Source organism: Sceloporus undulatus, chromosome 3, assembly GCF_019175285.1.
Source record: "Sceloporus undulatus isolate JIND9_A2432 ecotype Alabama chromosome 3, SceUnd_v1.1, whole genome shotgun sequence".
NCBI lineage: Eukaryota > Metazoa > Chordata > Lepidosauria > Squamata > Phrynosomatidae > Sceloporus > Sceloporus undulatus.
Genome location: NC_056524.1, coordinates 66,282,871 through 66,296,224, shown reverse-complemented (window position 1 = coordinate 66,296,224; position 13,354 = coordinate 66,282,871). Strand labels below are relative to the sequence as shown.

The following is a 13,354-nucleotide window of genomic DNA, read 5'->3' as shown; positions in this document are numbered from 1 at the left end:
TTATTAGTGGTCCTCCAAATGTTTTTTAGGGACTTCAACTCCCAGAAGCCCCAGACTGTCAGGAATCCTGGGAGCTGACATCCAGAAAATCTGGGTGACCAAAGGTCCAAAACACCCTGCAGGAATAGTGTTGTGAGACATTTAGCCTTCTGTCAGAGAGAGCGAGCTCTGGTGTCACAATAAACTACAATTCCCAGGATTCCCTAGCACTGAGCCAAAGGGCAGTTAAAACGGTCTCGAACTGATTATTTCTGCAGTGTGTTTTGGACCAAAGCCACCTTGATCCTACAGAAAAGGCAGCATATAAATAAAACATTATTATTATTATTATTAAGCCAAATGTAGCTTAATGTAAACAAAGTCAGAGAAGGCTAATAAATGTCTCACAAAACTACACTCCCCAGAAACCCCTAGCATTGGAGCCATTGGCTAGTTAAAGCTTGGGCAGAGAAGCCTGAAGGTTTTGTAAAACTACCAAGCCCTGGATTCCCTAGAATGGGGTTATAGCAGTTAAATCGGTGTCAAAGCGGGTTATTTTCACAGTGTAAGGCCGCTGGGCCTACACTGTAGAAATTACTGTCGCTGAGGGAAAACTACGATTCCCAGAAAGCCATGGGCAGAGCCGCCGTCGCCGCGCATGCGCGTTGGCAGAACTGCGCATGCGCCTCTTTGACCTACACCAGTAGGAGAACAAAATGGCGGCTGCTGCGGGGCTGATTGGGAAGGTGAGAAGGAGACTCAGTGAACCCATTTTGGGAGAGCTTTTCTTGCAGGTCTCTCTTCGGTTTCTGAGTCTTGGTAGATCTCTGCGGGGCTTCTGGGGCGGAAAGGCGTCTGGGAGCTCAGAATTAAAGAGCACATGTATGCCTGGCAGGATGTATATGGTTCTCAACCTTTGGACTTCAACTCCCAGAAGTCCCAGTCAGTATATTCATCGTTCAGGAATTCTGGGAGTTGAAGTCTCAAAAAAATCTAGAGGGTTTTCTCAAAGGTCGAGAACCACTGTCATATTGCCTTCTGGCAACAAGCCCTTGTCTTTTGTTCCTTCTGAAGGTGGAAGGATTTGTAGTTTTTGGGGGGAAGACATTTAGCCTTCCTTGTCAGAGAGTCAACTGCAAATCCCAGGATTCCATAGTCCTGAGCCCTGGCAGTTATAGCGATATCAACCTGGTTTGTTTCTGCAGCACAGATGGGGTTGGACATGTAAATACACTCATCCCTCCATATTTGTGGCCTTGATTATTCACGAATTTGATTAATACGTTCTCTCTAGGAATATCTAGGTCCTCCTCCAGTGCAACTCTATGGTCAGCTTTAACCAAAGATCCCATTGAAAGACCTAGAGATTCCTAGAGTGAATGCTCTACTAGGCATTTGTAACTCCTCCGGCTCAGTCCTATGGTCAGTGTCTGTTGGACGTTGACCACAGAGTTGCTCTGGAGGACCCAGAGATTCCTAGAGAGGTGTCCTCTTAGGTAAAAACATGGTGTTTTTGTTATTTGCATTTCCCCCATATTCATGGGGGTCTTGTGCCCCTAACCCTAGGCACGTGGGTACAGGTTTCATCTGCCCTGGTGACTGGGAATGCTTGTCTTATGTGGGGTGTGTATTGGGCAAATGTGATGTAGTGGTTTGAGCCCTGGACTAAGACTCCAGGAGGCCAGGGTTCAAATCCCGGTTTAGTCATGAAACCCACTGGCAGACCCTGGGCGAGTCACACTCTCTCAACCTGGGAGGAGAGTAAAAGCAACCCTCCTCTGAAGAAACTTTGCGCACATACTAAAAAAAAAAGTCCCAATGAAAGGGTTGCCATAAGTCAGAAATGACCTGAAGGCAGACAACTAGTTTAGCCTGGAGAAGATACGCTTCAGAGGTGATACGATAGCCCTGTTTTAAGTATTTGAAGGAGTGCTCCATATCGAGGCTTGTTTTCTGCTGCTCCAGAGATTAGGACCTGGAGCAGTGGATTCAAACTACAGTACAGGAAAAGAGATTCCACTTCAATATTAGGAAGAACTTCCTGACAGTAAGAGCTGGAGCGTGTCCAAAGGAGGGCCACCAAAATGGGGACAGGTCTGGGAACTATGCCCTATGAGAAGAGACTTAAGGAGCTGGGTATATTTGGCCTGGAGAAGAGATGATTAATTGGTGATATGATAGCCCTGTTTAAGCACTAGTGTCATACTGAGGAGGGGGCAAGGTTGTTTTCTGTTGCTCCAAAGAACAGGATGCAGAGCAGTGGATTCAAACTACAGGAAAAGTTATTCCACCTGAACATTAGGAGGAATGTCCTGACAGTCAGGGCTGTTTGACAGTGGAACAAACTCCCTTGGAGTGTAGTGGAGTCTCCTTCCTTGGAGGTCTTTAAACAGAGGCTAGATGGCCATCTGTTGGGGATGCTTTGATTTGGATTTCCTGCATGGCAGAATGGGGTTGGACTGGATGGCCCTTGTGGTCTCTTCCAACTCTGTCATTCTATGTACAACAACACATATGCATACATATAATGTATCATAGGTACCTTGATGGTCAAATAGAGGAATGTTGATGGTCTGCTTAAAAAAAACATGGTCCAGTAGCCAGTTTTTTGCCCCAGACTTCTCTAGGGGCTGCATAGATTGCCAGCAATGCAAACAATGTATCTAATTTTGGAACAAAAACACCCTTTTTATGTTAAACAGTTCAGGGGGGCTTTGTAGCCTGCTTAAAATGTGTATGGCTGGTCCAGAAGAATTCCAGGAGAGGCAGTTCACTATTCTGGCAAGAAAAAGGGGGTTGTTGGGAACCAACAGAGGCTTGGAGGTAGCAAATGGCTGCAACACTGCATTTTGCCCACCTAGTTTAAAAAGACAAAAATAATAATTTTTTCCCTTTAAAACCAAAAAGAATCAAGCTTTCTATTTGTTCCACGGCATTGTTTTGTTTACTTGCTGTAGAAAAGGCCAGTTGGTGACAGCTGCCTATTAACTTCCCAGTAACAACTGCTGGAGTATTTCTCAGTATCAGGTGGCATGTTGCTTAAGGTGGCAGAGTTCACATTATCTGCATTATCTTTAGATAGCTTTGTTGTCCATGTGTTCTGGATGCCCACGTAGTATGACATTGTACAGTATTTGCCTCTGTATGTTCTTTCTGCCATGACCAACATGATAATTGTGGAGCTGTTTTGGTCAGGTTTTTGTCCTTCTTAGCTCCAAGGTCCCATGGTGGTGTGCACTAAATTTAAAAAATGCATAAAATAACACTTATACAAGTGAGTTTGAAGGCTCCTCATACAGAGGGAGTTTTGGAATTGTGTTGCCGACATCAAAACTCATCTTTCTGTGTAGTGTTGTTTCTTGGGATGCTGGTTAATTAATTGTACTGACATCTGTTGAAAATAGTAGGATTTAAAAATTAAACTTAAGAATCTGTTTTCAGTAGAAGTCTGTGGTTAGACACAAGTTTTAGAACTGATTTGCTAGTCATCCTCTCGTATTTGCTTTATGTTACAACATGTATTTTTCCTGTTTTTTTTTTAAAAAGAGAATTCAAATTATAAATGTCTTTTTGTAGGTACGCCACTTCAGTACCTCTCTGGTTAGGCCAGCTTCAAAACTGGTGCAGGTAAGTTTGATCAAAATTTGAAATCATGCTGCTAACTTGCACCAAGGCTTTTAAGGCTGCGTTCATAAAGTCACCTTGGAATAAGCTTCTTTCGGTTCGGTGGAACTTATTTTTGAATACAACTTTAAAGGATTGTGCTGTAATCAGAACTGAATTTAATTTTACTTGATATATTTTAGATGCTATGTTTGAAACTGCTAAATTAGGTAACACATTTTAATAATTTACAGGGCAGAGGTATGCAGATTTACTGAAAAGATCCATTGTCTTACCAAGTAAATGTTCAGAGGTTATGAAAATTCTGTTGAATTTTCTTTTGGTTTTACCAAAAAACTAATCTAAGGGGACCTCCCTTCCAACATGCACACAGTCCAGTAAAGATCGAGCATGTCTGCTGTTAGAACTGAGGGAGTGTGGAATAAAATTGGCTGGATGAGGAGGGAGAAATGAAGGAGATGGGGACAGACAAACTTGGAGAGGAAATAGAAAGTATTTCTTCCCTGGTGGCGCAGTGGTTAAATGCCAGTCCTGCAGCCACAATGTTGTAAGTTTGATCCTGGGGGGCTCTAAGGTCAACTCAGCCTTCCATCCTTTCGTAGGTCAGTAAAATGAGTACCGAGCTTGTTGGGAGCAATTGGCTTTCACTTTGTAAACTGATTAAAGAGTGCTAGTTCACTAATAAGCAGTATTCAAATGCATATAAAGTAGATGGGGAAAAACAGCAGAATTCCAGAGCAAAGGTGATGACAATGAAGCAAAGAGAGAGCCCTGAATGAGTGGCTAAGAAGACAGTATAACAATTGGTCAAAGAAATGTGGCAGGAGTTGTAGTTTTCCTCGGGGAACCAGAATCAAGCACTTCCCCTTGGGTGATACAGCCTTCACCTGTGTTCTCTCCACAACAACAACAAAAAACCTACTTCAGTTTTAAATCAACAGCAATTCTGACATAGGTGCATGCATCCCAGGAGAATACTGCAAGATTTTGTTACAGGGGTTTATGATTTAAACATTCTCTTATTGGATTTAGTTGGATTCCTTAGATTGACGTGTTCTTGGGTAGTTTTTGTAAATTGTCCAGTATCACTGTTGCTTTGTGTATTAATGTTGGTAGCTTTTGGTTCTGTTTTTCTGTGCAGCCCCCAATTCAAGTGTATGGACTGGAAGGTCGATATGCCACCGCGCTTTACTCAGCTGCTTCTAAGCAGAAGAAGTTGGAAAATGTAGAAAAAGAGCTGGCTCGAGTGTTGGTAATAAGATTTTGAATCAACCTATTGCATACCTCTTTCACTGACTTTGCTGGTGTCAGTTCATGAATAATATTTGGAGAACATTTTTTCTCTCTCGTGCTCTTCTCTTCTGAATTGAGGCAAAATAATTTCTTAATACCTATGGTTTATTATAGAACAAGAAAAGTTGGATTTAAATGTGTTTTGTAAGAAATAAAAACAGTAAGTTTTAATTCCACTTTTTTTCAGGTAGAAAAGCCCTGTTGTGGTTGAGAAAGATTAATCATGTGAAAGCAAGGATGGACAAAGGGTGACCTACAAGCTACATACAGCCTCCCGGGCCTCCCAGTGTTTATTTATTTTGCCCCAATGACTCCAGCCATCCACGATGAGGCACTGTAACAGAAATTTCAGGAATCTTAGATTTCTAGGTTTGGCAGATCAAGGAATTCACAAGAGGACCTAATAATTGAAAATCCATAAGTTTATTTCCAGTTGTCGACAAAGGAAAACATTGAACTCAGTGGAATTCAAGTTCCAAAAGCTGAGAACCCCGAACAAGACAAAATGGCTCTTTTTATATTATTCAAGACAAAGAGGCTTCTTCAATACACCTGATTGGCTAATTACAATTTAAACATATAGAATTCTTACAATCAGAACAGAAATACATGCATACATTAAAACTGCATCATCACTCCTTACCCCCTCCTGTAGCCTTCCTTCTAACCTTGCTTCTGGATGTCCTTATCTCAGTAGTTTATGTTATGTCTTTCTACTGGTGCCAGCTTCCATTCAGGTCAAGATGCACTCACTATTCCTTTGCTCTAGTTTTCCCTAAACTCCAAGCCTTTATTTCAAAACTATCTCTCTGGCTGACAAAAGTGACTCCATCTTTCTATAGTTTTTATATTTCAAAAAGGAATTTCCACCACAGCACGGGGGTAGTTTTGCCACATTTTTGCCTCTTTTTGCTATTTTAGGCCCAGAAGAGGCCTTTTTCTAAAATGGGAAGTGAATTCTGGGTTACTTACTGTTTATAAAAAGCATCTCCTGGGCCTAAAATGGCCTGAGGTGGGGGCAAAAACATGGCATCCTACACTCCCTGGAAGGCATTCAGGGATATTTTGAGGGCAAAATTTGATCTTTTTTAATTTTTTCAAGGGATGCAACAGTGATGTTGGCCATCCTGGGGCCAATGTGACCCCCCTACCCATACCTGATAAAAATGATAACTGTAAGGAACACAGTTAAAATTTGAAATGGGCAGGCAGTTAATTACAAGAGAAATTGAAAACAAGCTTCTCGTGAAATCTTGTATTGAGATAAAGTGTTGTAGCATAGGAATGTTTTTATCTTTAGCCTTGACAGAAGAATTTGCAGGCTTGGGTGTCATTACATGTTTATGGATTGTAGCTGCTCTAAATGTAGCATATTATTGCTTCAAAGAGCATTGCCGTTCTTTATTTTCCCATTATTAATTGAGGGCAGAATAAGTTGCTTTAGGTTTACACTTTTATAGACTCCTTTGTGCATTAAAATGGTTATAGGCACTTAAGAGGGTTAAGATGGCCAGAATGAAGCAAGTCTTTAGTAAACTGAAATCTTGTTTTTTTAAAATGAGTTTCCATGCATCTTCTGAAAATAATATAATTTCAGTTCTTCAGTAAATTGTTCTGTTATGGATTAAAAACAGGCTGTTAAGATCACTCTAGTAGTGTATTTATCCCATGAAGTCCTTTTCAGTTGCATTAACAATACTGAATTTGTGCAGCTAACTTGTCCAGCAGTCATAATACATTTTTATGAAAATAGTCAAAATGCAGGTCTGGCTTACATCTGAGTAAATGTGCATAGGATTTTGCTGTTAATGCTCTGGATATCAATATTTTGTGAGGTATTTTTGTGAAGCCATATGTCATTAGAACTAGTCCCATGTGAAATCTTCTTAGTGTTGTAGTACATTAGTGAGTGTCTGTAATTTAGTTAAAAGCACATACTAAATTTCTTTGTATTGATAGAACAAGTTATTTCATAGTGACTGAACTGATGAGAAGCAGATTTTGATCAAGTGATACTTTTGTACCTTTGTTGTAATTCCAGACACTAATCAAGGACCCTAAATTATCTGCTGTTGTTATGAATCCTCATGTAAAGGGTACAGTAAAGCAAAAAACTGTGAATGACGTTCTGCTTAAAGAGAAGCTATCTCCTATCACTGTCAATTTTTTCAGTAAGTAATCTGTCAGTTGATGAACCCAGTAGTAGGATTGGGCTTTGAAAGTGTTTGTTGAATAATAGACAGTAATCTTGGATACTGTAAATTGGAAGGCACTTTTCTCAACAAATTGTCAGTCTTCCATTACATTTTTAGAAGTTTGAATGAATTCAACTATTAACACTTCCATTTCTTGCTTTTTTGAGATGTGCTTGCTGAAAATGGTCGCCTGAGTTACACTCCAGGTGTAATTTCTGCATTTGGTAAGATTATGAGTGCACATCGTGGAGAAGTGTTATGCTCTGTAACTACTGCTCAGGTAAGTCAATAACATGTAAGCTGTAAGACTCTTCTTAAGTATTACTGTAGTGAATAAAGGAAATGTACATTACAGCTGCAAAATTAATGGTTTACTAGCATGTAAAATAAGTATAATGGGTTATTTTATTTGCAGCACTCACATTAAAACAAGTTTTTGCATTTATTGTCTGGCCTAGTCAAACATTCTTAAGTTTATCTCTAGAAACAGTCTGTAAATATATTATTTTTCCTGTTTACTTTTCCTCTCTTAATTTTAAGCAGGACAGTGTTCATAACTTTGAGACATGACAAACCTTGCTTCTTTTATAGTAATATAATACTGTGGCTCTGCATGATACTCTGATGCATTCATGAATAAATTCCTATTTTGAGCATTCTTTCAAGGCTTTAAATTTCAGTTAACATTTTAGATTTTCTACAGGTCAACAAATCCTAGCTATAGTTTTCAGATAAAAACTTGGAGAGAACATAATAATAAATAAATAAATAAAATCTTTATTTATATACCGCCCTTCGCAAGCATCAGGGCGGTTTCCAACATATATCCATACAGTTAAAAACAATAATACAGTCAACAATTTAAAACCATCAATACAATTACATAAACTGTGCCAGATCTAGATGTCTCAATAATGGCTAACAGGGGAATCAGGAGAGGGGGAATTCACAGATCTTCACAGAGGGGTTTTTTTTACAAAGGAGCTCTCAGACAGGCCTAGGGATAAGCCTGTCTGAATAAGAACGTCTTTAGCTCCTTTTTAAACTGGGCCAGGGAGGTTGCCGAACGGAGCTCAGTAGGCAGTGTGTTCCAGAGGATGGGGGCCGAGGTCGAAAAGGCCCTTCTGGTGGTCTTCTGCAATCTAACCTCTGGAACTTTCAGTAACTGCTGCCTACTAGATCTGAGTGTGCGGGGCGGATTGTACAGAGAGAGGCGGTCCTTCAAGTACTCTGGGCCAAAGCCATTTAGGGCTTTATAGGTCATAACCAACACCTTGTATTGCGCCCGGAAGCGAATAGGCAGCCAGTGTAGGTCTTTTAAGACCGGTGTTATATGGCTGGTCCTAGGTGTGTTAGTGACCAGCCTTGCTGCCATGTTCTGCACTAATTGCAGCATCCGGGTATGGTACAAGGGTTGCCCCATGTAGAGAGCATTGCAGAAGTCCAACCGAGAGGTTACCAGAGCATGTACTACTGTTTCTAGGTCCCCCCGGTCCAGGTAGGGACGCAGCTGGCGTATCAGCTGAAGCTGATAACAGGTGCTCCTGACCGTCGCATCCACCTGAGGTGTAAGGTGGAGCGACGAGTCAAAGAGCACCCCCAAACTGCGTACGGAGTCCTTCACGGGAAGCGTGACCCCGTTCAGGACAGGTGGAACCACCGCCATCCCTGGGCCAGGGGAGCCTATCACAAGTACCTCCGTTTTCTCTGGATTCAAACTGAGCCTGTTTTCCCTCATCCAGCCCATTACCGACTCCAGACAGGCCACGAGAGGAGAGATGCCATCCCCGGTCACTGCATCAGTCGGAGACATAGAGAAAATTATTTGGGTGTCATCAGCGTACTGATAACCCCGCGCCCCATGTCTCCGGATGATCTCTCCCAGCGGTTTCATGTAGATGTTAAAAAGCGTGGGAGACAAAATGGCTCCTTGAGGGACCCCGGATGTTAGGGGTCTCTCATCGGAGCACACGTCTCCCAGCTGCACCATCTGGAACCTCCTGGTGAGGTAGGAATGGAACCACTGGAGCGCAGTGCCCCCGATTCCCACCTCTGCCAGGCGCTCCAGAAGGATACCATGGTCTATGGTATCGAAAGCCACTGAGATATCCAAGAGCACCAACAGGGACACGCTTCCCCTGTCGATGCTCAGACGGAGGTCATCGACCAAGGCGACCATGGCAGTCTCAACCCCGTAACCCGCCCGAAAGCCAGTTTGAAATGGGTCCAGATAATCCGCTTCATCCAGGATCGATTGGAGCTGGAGTGCAGCCGCCCTCTCGATCACCTTCCCCAAAAATGGCAGCAGCGATACAGGCCGATAATTATTGTACATCAGGGGGTCCAGGGAGGGCTTTTTTAATAGTGGTTTTACTGTGGCCAATTTTAATTTTGATGGAAATTGCCCCTCCCTGAAAGATGTATTAATAATCCGGTGTAACATTTGAGTTACAACCGGTCCCCCCTGAGCCGCCAGCCATGAGGGACAGGGATCGAGAGAGCAGGTCGTCTTCCTAACACTCCTAAGGATCTTGTCCACATCCTCGGTACTCACAGGCTCAAAGTGATCCAGTCTAACCAAGTCCACGGAGGCTCTGGATACCTCTATTCTGGTCTCTGCTTTCATACTGGCATCTAGACCTTCACTTATCTGAGAGATTTTATCCGCGAAGAAGTTGTTAAATCTGTCACAGCAGGCCTTAGAAGGTTCAAGGATCTGGTTCGGGGCAGGAGGGAGCTGAGTTAGCTCCCTCACAACCCTGAACAACTCTGCCGGACACGACTCCGCGGACGCGATACGCGCACCATAGAACGAATTCTTAGCTGCCCGTATCGCCTCTCCATAGTCCTCCAAAAGGTGGTCTAGGAGAGTCTTGTCAGATAAGTGCTGGTGCTTCCTCCAGTAGTGCTCTAGCCGTCGCAGAACCCGCTTCCTAGCCCGGAGATCTTCAGTATACCAGGGCTTTCTGTTGGAAGCAGGTCTGAGAGGGCGCTTGGGAGCGATACTGTGTATAGCCCTCGAAAGGTTGGTATCCCAAATACCAACTAGGGCATCAACAGAGTCGCCGTCAACTCCAACCGTATATCCCTCTAGGGCTTCTTGGAACCTTTTGGGTTCCATCAACCTTCGAGGGTGGACCATTCTAATAGGTCCACCACCCCCGGGGAGGATCTGGGTAGAAGCCTTGATTTTTGCCTCCACCAGGAAATGGTCCGTCCATGACAAGGGGGAAATGTTTGATATTTCCGCCCATGGAACTTCCGTGTCCGTACAAAAGACCAAATCGAGTGTATTACCCGCAGAATGCGTAGGCCCTGAGACCAGTTGTGACAGGCCCATGGCTGTCATGGTCTCCATGAATTCCCGAGCCGCACCAGATGGAACATAGCTGGCCGCGAAGGGGATGTTGAAGTCTCCCAGGACTAAAAGCCTGGGGGACTCCAGCATCAGCTCCGAGACCAGCCGTGTCAGCTCGTTAAGGGAGTCTGTTAGCGCACGGGGTGGTCGATACGCCAACAGAATCCCTAGACTGTCTCTGGCCTTCAGGGTCAAGTATATACACTCGATATAGGAAGTTTGACGCACATGGTTCCTGGTTAGAGACAAGGTGTTTTTATGCACCAAGGCCACACCCCCTCCCCGCCTACCTAACCTGGTCTGGTCCTTCACTGAGTACCCGGTAGGTAGGGCCTGAGCCCATACAGCTTCTCCCTCAGGCCCAAGCCAGGTCTCAGTAATGCAAGCCAGGTCACAGTTGTTCTCCTCGAGCAAATCATGTATTATATGGGCTTTGTCGTTAATAGACCTGGCATTGCACAGGAGCAGAGTCAGGGTTTGTGGTACGGTTGGAGCGACCCTCAGGTCTCTTTGGTTAGGAGGGGGGCAGGAAGGCGTGATAGATATTACACATCGATCACGCCTTCCCCTGTAACGCTGGCCCACTCTCCTACCGCCATACCTCCCCATGCCCCACACTACCTCGATAGGAGCCCCATCCAAGCATTGAGAGTTACCCCCTACCTCCCCAGCCAAAACATTCCCCTAGTCCGTATCCCCCCTCCCCCTGTAACACCATAATAAGGGTAAAGAGAAGACACTTCGGTCATTCTCTCTCCCATTCAGCAAAGTGACAGCTCCCTTGCCCTCAAATTGCTGCTAAAAATGTGCAATTGCGCAGCTGCGCAGATGGAGTCCTCTCTCCAGTCCATGGGCGGCTCCCCTGGGGCGGTGCGCAGATGCGCACCTCCGACACCCCAGGAGAAGGCCGCCCGGCAGAAACGCGGCTCTGGCAGCGGTGGTCCGGTGGGAGGCAAAGAGGGCGTGGCAGGAAAGGCCCGGTCTCCCGGCTTTTATGCGCACTGCTCTCACCGGTGCGCCTCTTCCTTGCCTTCCCCCCAGGTGTCCCTTAAAGTGACCTCTCTCTGGTTGCCGCGAGAGACGCCAAGATAAAACAAACAGTCCTGCTGCTGTCCTCTCTCCAGTCCGTGGGCGGCTCCCCCGGGGCGGTGCGCAGATGCCCCGGGAGAAGGCCGCCCGGCAGAAACGCCCGGCAGAAACGCGGCTCTGGCAGCGGTGGTCCGGTGGGAGGCAAAGGGGGCGTGGCAGGAAAGGCTCTTTCTGCTCTTGTTCTCTGTAGTGGGAGTTGTAGTAGAAAAAGGGAGTAAAAGGTTATCTTATCCTTCCTTGTAACAGGGGGTTTCTGAAGAGTTTTTTTAGGCTACAGCATAGTCATAGTAACTGGAAAGAAAAACTATGTGGATTCTACAGACTAACATAGCTATATTTCAAAAAATTATGGTTGGTAGGTTTTGCTCTTGGGCCAGATGTCATCTTGAGAACATGGTTGTCACTGTCTTGTGGATCTCAAAACTTATTTTCACTTAGGAAATGGTAGAGATTAAATTGCTTGCACATATTCAATCTACTAAGTGGTGAATTTTAATTTTAATATACAGTGGACCCTTGTTATACGCTGGGGTTTGGTTACAAGATCCCCCATGGATAACAAAATCCATGGATGCTCAAGTCCCATTAAATATAATGACATAGCAAAATGGTGTCCCTTATTAAAAAATGGAAAATCAAGGTTTGATATTTGAAATTTAATCTTTTTTTAACATTTTCAAACCATGGATGCTTGAATCCGTGTATAAAAAATCAGTATATAAGAAGGGTCGACTGTATGCTACTGAAACAGCAATTAAGTAAGGTAGTCAACACTCTGTGTTGAAAGATACCACATTTCCATCCCAGATGGGCAGTAAATTTGGGGATTGAATATTTCACTGTTACATTATTGTTATTTGACCTTTAAAATCTTTTCTATTTTTACCTTAATATTTTAGGCCTTGGATGAAGCTAGTCTTACTGAGTTGAAAACAACTCTGAATGGCTTTCTAGCTAAAGGAGAAGTACTGAAACTGGAAACAAAGGTAAGGGTACAGTTGTATGTATTGTCTAGAAAGCAGAAGCTTTCTAAAAATCAAAAATAAATAAATAAAATAACACAAAAATAAAGCAGGAAAAAGAGGCACTTCATCATTTTACACTGGAATTTTTCCATCTCGCATGCTGTCTTCTCATGGCAAAACATTCAAAAATTTGCAGCCCACACTGAATAATTTTCTAGTCTCATCCTTAGCTGTGGGGACAGAGTGATAACAAAAAGAAGAATTACAGTGAAGCCTTTATACCCGAGTGACAGATAAGAGAAAAAAAATGAGGAGATAAACTTTCTGCCTGCTGACACATTCTAGATTCTAATTCTCTTATTCCTTCAGATGTCTGGAAAGTATTTTATAACTGAAACAGAGCCATCAGTAGGAACAGGAACTTTTTCCTGGCATAGTAAAGTAATTTTGTTTCAATGAATGCTCCAGAACAAAACAAACCTACAAAAATGGTTCTGTAGAAATAAGTTTGTTTTGTATACATGTAATTAATTCTATCTGATAGGATTGTTTTTCAGCATTCAGATGCAAATGTTCTAGTTTAATGAGCTTCACTGTTATAATATATAGAGAATCAATTGTTCCTGTAACTGGTATAATAAGGACTGTTGTCCATTTTTTCTAGACTGATCCATCCATCTTGGGAGGAATGGTTGTCAGCATTGGTGATAAATACATTGACATGTCTACAAAGACCAAGATTCAGAAGCTGAGCAAAATAATGAAAGAGACTATCTAGTGATCATTCAGCAATTTTTTCCAGTGAAAACCTATTTAGCTCTATTATGCCAGTAATAAAAATTCTTCTTGAA

General features: G+C 43.2%; 1 protein-coding gene across 1 annotated transcript; it reads left to right on the top strand.

The window, feature by feature from the left end:
- Positions 1 to 642: 642 nt before the first annotated feature.
- ATP5PO (ATP synthase peripheral stalk subunit OSCP) lies at positions 643 to 13,354 on the top strand. Its single transcript, XM_042460083.1, has 7 exons — positions 643 to 725; positions 3,556 to 3,606; positions 4,745 to 4,855; positions 6,938 to 7,067; positions 7,259 to 7,371; positions 12,438 to 12,524; positions 13,168 to 13,354. Exons 1-7 carry the CDS (start codon positions 696 to 698, stop codon positions 13,279 to 13,281), a joined length of 636 nt encoding a protein of 211 aa, XP_042316017.1. The 5' UTR covers positions 643 to 695; the 3' UTR covers positions 13,282 to 13,354.